The following is a 10,179-nucleotide window of genomic DNA, read 5'->3' on the forward strand; positions in this document are numbered from 1 at the left end:
TCTCGTCATGTTTTAATCTCGCGAGATCCCGGAAAACGAGATCTCGTCACAACCCTAGTAACAGACTATACCATACCATACCAACTTTATTTGTTAAGCATTTACAAAAAAAGTTGACCAAAGTGCTGTACAGAAAATAAACAAAAATATTTATAATAATAACCATACAATTAAAACACACAAAGTAGCAAATAAGAACAAGGAAAAGAAGTCGACATCTTACTAGTGTGCAAAACAGCCAAAGAGAAAAGATGGGTTTTAAGAAGGGTTTTAAAAACAGATAAGAAGAGGCCTGTTTACATGCAAAGGCAGATCATTCCATAGATATGCAGACTATAACGGACTCGTAGCGGACTATACCAGACTGTAGCAGACTGTAACAGACTAACAGACTATAACAGACTATAGCAGACTATAACCGACTGTAACAGACTGTAACAGACTGTAGCAGGACTATAGCAGACTATAGCAGACTGTAACAGAATAGAGACTGTAGCAGACTATAGCGAGACTATAACAGACTGTAAAGCCTGTAGCAGACTAGAGCAGACTATAGCAGAACTTATAACAGACTGGAACAGACGTGTAGCAGACTATAGCAGACTATAACAGACTGTAACAGACTGTGCAGACTATAGCAGATATAACAGAAGTAAAGACTGAACAGACTGTAGCAGACTATAGCAGACTATAACAGACTGTGAGCGAATGACAACCGACTATAACAGACTATAACAGACTGTAACAGACTATAACAGCTATACAACAGACTATAGCAGAAATGCAAAAGACTATAACAGACTGTAAACAGACCTATACAGACCTGCACAAGAACTATAACAGACTGTAACAGACTATAACAGACTAGCAGACTATAGCAGACTATAACGGACTGTAGCGGACTGTAAAAGACTGTAACAGACTATAACAGACTATAACAGACTATAACAGACTAGAGACTATAGCAGGACTATAAAACGATGTAACAGACGTAACAGACTATAGAGAAATAACAGACTGTAACAGACTGTAACAGACTGTAACAGACTGTAACAGACTATAACAGACTATAGCAGACTATAGCAGACTATAACAGACTGTAACAGACTATAGCAGACTATAACAGACTGTAACGGACTATAGCGGACTATAGCGGACTATAACAGACTGTAGCGGACTGTAACAGACTGTAGCAGACTGTAGCAGACTATAGCGGACTGTAACAGACTATAACAGACTATAACAGACTGTAACAGACTGTAACAGACTGTAACAGGACTAACAGTACGTAAACAGAGTATAGCAGAGATAAACAGACTGTAACAGACGATAACAGACCATAACAGACTATAACAGACTATAACAGACTATAGCAGAATGCAACAGACTATAACAGACTGTAACAGACTATAACAGACTGCAACAGACTATAACAGACTAGCAGACTATAGCAGACTATAACGGACTGTAGCGGACTGTAAAGACGTAAACAGACTATAACAGACTATAACAGACTATAACAGACTAGCAGACTATAGCAGACTATAACAGACTGTAACAGACTATAGCAGACTATAGCAGACTGTAACAGACATGTAACAGACTGTAACAGACTATAGCAGACTATAGCAGACTATAACAGACTGGAACAGACATATAGCACGACTAGAACGACTGAACGGACTATAGCGGGACTATAGCGGACTATAAAGACTGTAGCGGAACTGTAACAGACGTGCAGACTGTAGCAGACTGTAGCAGACTATAGTGGACTGTAACAGACTATAGACAGACTATAACAGAACATAACAGACTGTAACAGACTGTAACAGACTGTAACAGACTGTAACAGACTTAACAGACTATAGCGACTATAGCGACTATAAAGAACGTAAAAGACTATAGCAGACTATAACAGACTGTAACGGGACTATAGCGGAATATAGCGGACTATAACAGACTGTAGCGGACTGTAACAGACTGTAGCAGACTGTACCGACTATACGGACTGAACAGGACTATAACAGGACTTAAACAGACTGTAACAGACTGTAACAGACTGTAAAGAATATGCAGACTGTAACAGACTATAGCAGAATAACAGACTGTAACAGCCGATAACAGAGACTAACAGACTATAACAGCTTAGCGAATGCAACGCTACACTGTAAACGACTATAACAGATGCAACAGACTATAACAGCCTAGTCAGACTATAGCAGATATAAACTGACGTAGCGGACTTAAAGACAGTAACAGACTATAACAGACTATACCGACTATAACAGACTAGCAGACTATAGCAGACTATAACAGACTGTAACAGACTATAGCAGGACTATAGCCGACTGTAACAGACTGTAACAGACTGTAACAAACTGAGCAGATTAGCAGACTATAAACAGACGTAACAGAATATAGCTAAAAACAGACTGTAACGGACTATAGCGGACTATAGCGGACTTAAACGGACTGTAGCGGACTGTACAGACTGTTAGCAGACTGTAGCGACTGTAGACTAGACAGTATAGTAACAGGACTGTAACAGACATAGCAGGCGGCGAAACAACGATAACAGACTATACAGACGTAACAGACGTACAGACCGAACAGACTGGTAACAGAATTAGCAGACCTATGTAACGGAATATAGCAGACTAACAGACTGTAACAGACGATAACAGACTATGACAGACTGTGCCAGACTATAGCAGACTATAACAGACTATAACAGACTATAACGGACTATAACGGACTATAGCGGACTATAGCGGACTGTAACGGACTATAACAGACTGTAACAGACTGTAACAGACTGTAACAGACTATAACAGCGCCTTGGGGTGTATGGCCAGCTGGGAACTACTATGTTAACTCAGTGAACTAGTTAAATAAAGACTCCAATAATGGAATGGAGAAGAAAAGGTTTACTGACTATATCCCAAGGGGCGGCTGAGCAGGGAAGAGACAGTTAAAGACAAACCCGAACAAACAGGACCGCCCGAGGTTGATATACTGCATAAGTAGATGAGTACTTCGATTGCATGGTACTTCCCAATCCCAAATGTGTACCTCTCAGGTACAAAGGAGGTTCTGAGGAGGTACATCCTCGCTGCTCCATCCTCCGGCTTGAGGCCTGGAAATCAGTCTCACATGACAGCTTCATTTCTAACGTGTCCCCATTAGGAGAGACTCAGGAACAGCAGCCAGGGAGGGGGAGGGGGGGGGCATGCAATGCAAAGCAGCGTTGATCAAACAAATATTTGTTTCCCTTCTGCAGCATACACAGTACACATTATGCAATACAATATATTTGAGCCTTGTGAAATGTGTATGGCTGTATGTGTGCGTGTGTGCGTGTGTGTGTGTGTGTGTGTGCGCGCGTGTGTATTTGTATGTGTGTGTAAGTGTATCTGTGTACGTGTGTGTATGTGTGTCTGTGTGTGTGTATATGTCTTCTTAATACCGAACATGTCTCTTCCCAGAACGTTGGTGCTGTCAACTTCTTCTGTAACTACGAGGAGAGCCGGGGGAACTACCTGGTGGATGTGGACGGCAACCGCATGCTGGACATCTACACTCAGATCTCCTCCATCCCTATTGGTCAGTCGCCAAAGGTCCAAACATGGCTAGCTAAATGATAGGAGTTAGCCGTTATCCCAGTCTCATAACGTCATGCTACATTAGACAAAAAACTAGGCGGCCCATAATGTATTGTGAACCTAAATTGAAATGCGGGCCAGATCACAATCCGCGAGGGGCCCGATTTGTTTGACACGTGTCCTACAGCATCATGTGACCTCACTGCCAAATCCTTTGACGTTCAAACACAAACCAAAGTTAAAAGTTGTCAAAATGCTCCTACTCTCTGATCCATCGGGTCTCACGTCAACATTGTCAATTACTAAACTGATTTTATGATCAAAGTTTCTGCTTACTACTTGGCGGGAACATTGATTATGACACGCGTGGTCTGGATTTGAGCTGGGTGTCAGTGGATTTTGGAATGGCTCAAATCTGGAAAAGTGTCTGTTTTGGCCCTCAGATGAGATACCATGTGGAAACCGACTCAGCAGAGAGCTTGGTTGGAGCTCGGTGCCCTCTGCTGGTCGGAAGGGGGAACAGAACACCACACAGCACTGAACTAAGACCACTTCATATTCCTATCAGGAAAACCTGAAGGGTCCATAACAATTATTATTTCTCTCATTTGGAATAGAAATAGTCTTTGTAAACCCATCTTAACAAATCTCTTGTTCTCGTGTCTCGTATTAAAGGTGCCCTGCCACACAAAACTGTTTTGACTCGCATTTTCATATAAAAAAATATAATACAGTGATGTTATAAATGAATACAGTGATGTTATGTATTAATACAGTGATGAATTAATTACTACTGTCCCCCTGGGCACAGATGCATGAGGACCCTCCCCCCTACTCTATTTGTGCAAAAGTGGGTGCAAACTGGAAGGGGGCTGGGCACTTGGGGTACTCCCCCTGAAAATTCTGAATTTGGTAGATATGATTTCCTTTATTCTGGTGCATTTTTGGGATGGTAAGCTGGAGAAGGGCAACACCTACATTTGTTCAGATTCATAGCCTTTCGCTTTTTGACTTATTGAGGTTGTGACTTCACGCAACTACTTGGGATTCAGGGCCCCTTGACCTCTTGGGCCCCATCTGTTTTGGGGCTCCCCTCTAGACTTTTGGCCCCCTGGGCTTGGTAAACCCTGTATTAATGTAGTTGTTATTTACACCAAACCAGAACCTTTTAACCTTAGATGAAAAGTGTCCTACGAATAAAATGTATTATTATTAATATTATTATTATTATTATTATGTAAAGCAGAGATACAGGTAGAGACACATTGAGACGGTTTTTCCTTCTGTCCTCAGGATACAACCACCCGGCGCTGCTCAAACTCATGTCCAATCCCAACCATCTGGTAGGACCTCTTCATATTCAATATCCACATATGATACATTATAATTTGTCCTCTACACATGAATATCTTTATATGATATATTTAGTATGTCTCTACCTAAATATGAACTGAGTATTGCTCTAACTATATCTGTATATGAAATATTATAGTAGTCCTCACACATGAATATCTTTATATGAAATTATGTATGTCCTCTACACTTATAAAATTTAGTATGTCCTCACCATGAATATCTTTATAGAAATTATATAGTATGTCCGCTACAACATGAATATCATTGATATGAAATATATTATAGTATGTCCTCTACACATGAATAGTCTTTATATGAAATATTATAGTATGTCTCTACACATGAATATCTTTATAGATATTATATTCATCGCGATCCTGCACATTAATATCTTTATGAATTATAGTATGTCCTCTACACTAAATCATCTTTATATGAAATTATAGTGTCCTCTACAACATGAATATTTTAGATGAAAATTACGTTGGCTCTATCACATGAATATCTTTATATGAAATATTATAGTATGTCCCTCTACACAGATATCTTTATATTGAAATATTATAGTATGTCTCACAAGAAATATTTATAGAAATATTATAGTATGTCCTCTACACATGAATATCTTTATATAAATATTATAGTATGTCCTCTACACATAATATCTTTATATAAATATTATAGTATGTTCCTCTAACATTAATATCTTTATATGAAATATATAGTATGTCCTCTACAATTAAATCTTTATATGAAATATTATAGTATGTCCTCTACACATGAAGTATCTTTATTGAAATATTATAGTATGTCCTCTACACATGAATATCTTTATATGAAATATATATAGTTGGTTTCTACACAATGATATTTTTATATGAAATATTATGGTGTCCTCTACACATGAATATCTTTATGAAATATTATAGTATGTCCTCTACACATCTAATATCTTTTATGAAATATTATAGTATGTCCTCACACATGAATATCTTTATATGAAAGATTATAGTCTGTCATCTACATAAATTAATATCTTTATATGAATAATATAGCTATGTCCTCGACACATTTATTTTATATGAAATATTATAGTATGTCCTTCCATGATATTTTATAGAAATATTATAGTATGTCCTCTAACATGAATATCTTTATATGAAATATATGTATGTCCTCTACACATGAATATCTTTATATGAAATATTATAGTATGTCCTCACAACATGAATATCTTTATGAAATATTATAGTATGTTCTACAGAATCTTTCTAAAATTTACGTATGTCTCTCACATTAATTCTTATATGAAATATTATAGTATGTCCTCTACACATTATACTTATGAATATTATAGTAGTCCTCTACAGAATATCTTTAATGAAATTTATATATGTCCTCTACACATGAATATCTTTATATGAATATTATAGTATGTCTTCTACACATGATATATCTTTACTATGATCATTATAGTATGTCTTCTACACATGAATATCTATATGAAAATTATAGTATGTCTACACATGAATCTTTTTATATGATATATAGTATTCCTCTACACATTAATATCTTTATATGAAATATTATAGTATGTCCTCTACACATAATTCTTTATAGAACTATTATAGTATGTCCTCTACACATAAATCTTTTATGAAAATATATAGTATGTCCTCTACACATGAATATCTTATATGAAATATTATAGTTGTCCTACTACATGAAATCTTTATATGAAATATATAGTATGTCCTCTACACAATGAATATCTTATATGAAATATTATAGTAGGTCTTACACATGAATATCTTTATATGAAATATTATAGTATGTATTACACATGAATACTTTATATGAAATATTATAGTATGTATTACACATGAATATCTTTATGAAATATTATAGTAGTCCTTACAATAATATCTTAATGAAAATTATAGTAAGTCCTCTTACACTGAATATGTTTATATGAAATATTTATAGTAGTCTCTACACATGATATCTTTATATGAAATATTATAGTAGTCATCTACACATGAATACTTTATATGAAATATTATAGTATGTCCTCACACAGCTAATATCTTTATATGAAATATTATAGTATGTCCTCTACACATGAATATCTTATATGAAATATTGAGTATGTCCTCTACACATGATATCTTTATATGAAATATTATAGTATGTCCTCTACACACTTGAATATCTTTATATGAAATATTATAGTAGCCTCTACACATGAATATCTTATGAAATATTATAGTCTTTACACATGAATATCTTTATATGAAATTTATAGTAGTCTTTACCTGACTATCTTGTTATGAAATTATAGTATGTTATACACATAATATCTTTTATGAATATTATAGTATGTCCTCTACACATGAATATCTTTTATGAAATATTATAGATGTATCTACACAGTAAATTTATATGAAATATATAGTATGTCTCTACACAGATATCTTATTATGAAATATTATAGTATGTCCTCTCCACATGAATATCTTTATATGAAAATATTATAGTATGTCCTCTACACAGAATATCGTCTATGAAATTTAGTAGTCCGTCTACACATGAATATCTTTATAGAATATTAGTATGTCTTCCTACACATGAATCTTTATATGAAATATTATAGTATGTCTTCACTGAATATCTAGAAATATTATAGTATGTCTCTACACAGAATATCTTTATTGAAATATTATGTATGTTCCTATACACATGAATATCCTTATATGAAATATTATAGTATGTCCTCTACACATTAATATCTTAATGAATATATAGTATGTCTTACACATGAATATCTTTATATGAAATATTATAGTATGTCTCTACACATAATATCTTATATGAAATTATAGTATGTCCTTACAACATGAAATATCTTATATCATATATTATAGTATGTCCTCACAATGAATATCTTATATGAAATATTTAGATGCTCTACACATGAATATCTTTATAGAATATTATAGTATGTCCTCTACACATGACTATCTTTATATGATATATTATAGCGTCACATTCTATAGAGTTTGTGTACTTGTTGGATCATTATTTTTTAATAAGTTTCAGTTGTGCTTTGGTGACCCAAAATGTAAAGGGTATTCATAAATGGATGTGTTTGCTGTCTTTGTTTCAGAGTACTCTGGTAAACCGACCAGCCCTGGGGATCCTGCCGCCGGAGAACTTCCCCGACAATCTCACTGAAAGCCTTCTCTCGGTTAGGAACACACACCACACACACACACACACACACACACACACACACACACACACACACACATACACACAAAATATGCGGTACAGTGTGGAGATAAGGTGTTATAGTTAATAAGCGTCCTTGGGTTTTGTCTTCCCTCGGATCAGATGTCTCCCAGTGGAATGACCCGGGTTCAGACCATGGCCTGCGGATCCTGCTCCAATGAGAACGCTTTCAAGGCCATGTTTATCTGGTACAGGGTGAGTGACCTTCAGCAGGGTGTCACGGTCCTAATCAATGACCTAGCTGTATCTATGTCTCTGAAACTGCACGTCTTCAAAGCTCCGGGACTCGTGGAAGAGGAACAAAGATCCACGTAGGAAGGACTTTTAGGCCCTAGGTCCACAGTGTGCGTTTCAACAACACTATGACGAAAAGTGTTTGTCAACTGGCATTTTTGCCACAGCGAAAATAAGACATAAACTAAAAAATATAACCTTTGAAATTGAGAACTATTACAATACTTGTTATAGATTATTAACAAGTAAGTGTCATTTGGTTTGTCATAACAAGTTAGGGTTAGGTTCTTGTGTCATGACAGTGTCATGTCACTCTTATGTAGATACCTTCAAGTAAAGTGTAACCTTAGCTGATTGACCTCTTAGATAAAATAGCAACTTGAATTCAGGAACACCCTATCTTGTGTCAGCAATGCCTTTGGACATTCTTAGATTTATGGACTAAATTCAGGTATAATCCACTGAAAATTAGACTATAAACATGGATGTTGAATGTGCTGGGGTTGGAACAGTAATGTGACTCCCAGTCGGAGATATGGCCTGTTGGAACTGAAAGCGAGCTCCACCAATCAGAGACATCGCTGTACTGCCTGGAATTGTGGGTAGTGTAGTACTTGTCCTTTACATTGGGGCTTAACCAGATCAACTTCATACGCAACACTTAACCCCACTGTTTGTTTATTGATGAAATAAGAAGTGAAATATTATCTCCACAACTAAATGTAACTGAAGCTTTGTGTGTGTGTTGTGTGTGTGTGTGTGTGTGTGTGTGTGTGTGTGTGTGTGTGTGTGTGTGTGTGTTGTAGAACAAGGAGCGGGGCCACAAAACACCGTCTGAGGAAGACCTCAGCTCCTGCATGGTCAACCAGGTGGGGGGAAGAAAGGGTTCTACTTTTCAGAATATTTAGCTAATTCTGGCTAGATTTCTTTAATATCTATGCTTTCTCTTTGTTTCTCTTGTGTCTCAGACCCCAGGTTGTCCAGACCTCAGTATCTTATCTTTCATGGGAGCTTTCCATGGAAGAACCATGGGTATGTTCACCACTCGCAGAAACGCCACTCATTGCTGTCAGATGTCATATATATATCTGTTGCCTGCTGTATATTGTAATAATTCTGGAATCGTTGAATACTGTCACATCATAATGCTGCATGTTATGGCGTAACAACACCTTGTACTAAATGTGTAACGTACTTACACACATGGCCATCAGTCCAGCAACATGTTGTACGCATATGGGGAAAATCTGCAATAACGTATAATAACGAATAATCAGATATTAAAGGTCCCGTGGCATGAAAATGCCACTTTCTGCATGTTTCACATTCAAAGCCCACCAGGAAAGGGAGGGGCATGGTATAGAGATACATAAATGAGATACATTGATTGGTATATACTTACACACTTGGATTGCTGCACACAGAACAAGCGTTAACATGAAAAGCCTGAGTTATTATCGCCACATCGTAGATTTGTGGCTAACACGATGCTTTTGTCTTGTTAAGGTTGCTTGGCAGCAACACACTCCAAAGCGATCCACAAGCTGGATGTGCCGTCTTTTGATTGGCCCATCGCTCCGTTTCCTCGACTGCAGTACCCGCTGGAGGAGTTCAGCAGAGAGAATGCACAGGAAGAGGCCCGCTGTCTGGAGGAGGTGTGTGTGTGTGTGTGTGTGTGTGTGTGTGTGTGTGTGTG

General features: G+C 36.7%; 1 protein-coding gene across 1 annotated transcript in view; it reads left to right on the forward strand.

Annotated features, from left to right (window-relative positions):
* abat (4-aminobutyrate aminotransferase) overlaps positions 1-10,179 on the forward strand; it is a 29,308-nt gene that overhangs the window by 9,050 nt on the left and 10,079 nt on the right. The window contains 7 exon segments of the mRNA XM_032538368.1: positions 3,486-3,603; positions 4,896-4,945; positions 8,125-8,205; positions 8,352-8,444; positions 9,290-9,352; positions 9,452-9,515; positions 9,990-10,138. Coding sequence (XP_032394259.1) covers positions 3,486-3,603; positions 4,896-4,945; positions 8,125-8,205; positions 8,352-8,444; positions 9,290-9,352; positions 9,452-9,515; positions 9,990-10,138 — 618 coding nt within the window.

The sequence above is a fragment of the Etheostoma spectabile genome, chromosome 15, assembly GCF_008692095.1.
Source record: "Etheostoma spectabile isolate EspeVRDwgs_2016 chromosome 15, UIUC_Espe_1.0, whole genome shotgun sequence".
In the NCBI taxonomy this organism is placed as follows: Eukaryota; Metazoa; Chordata; class Actinopteri; order Perciformes; family Percidae; genus Etheostoma; species Etheostoma spectabile.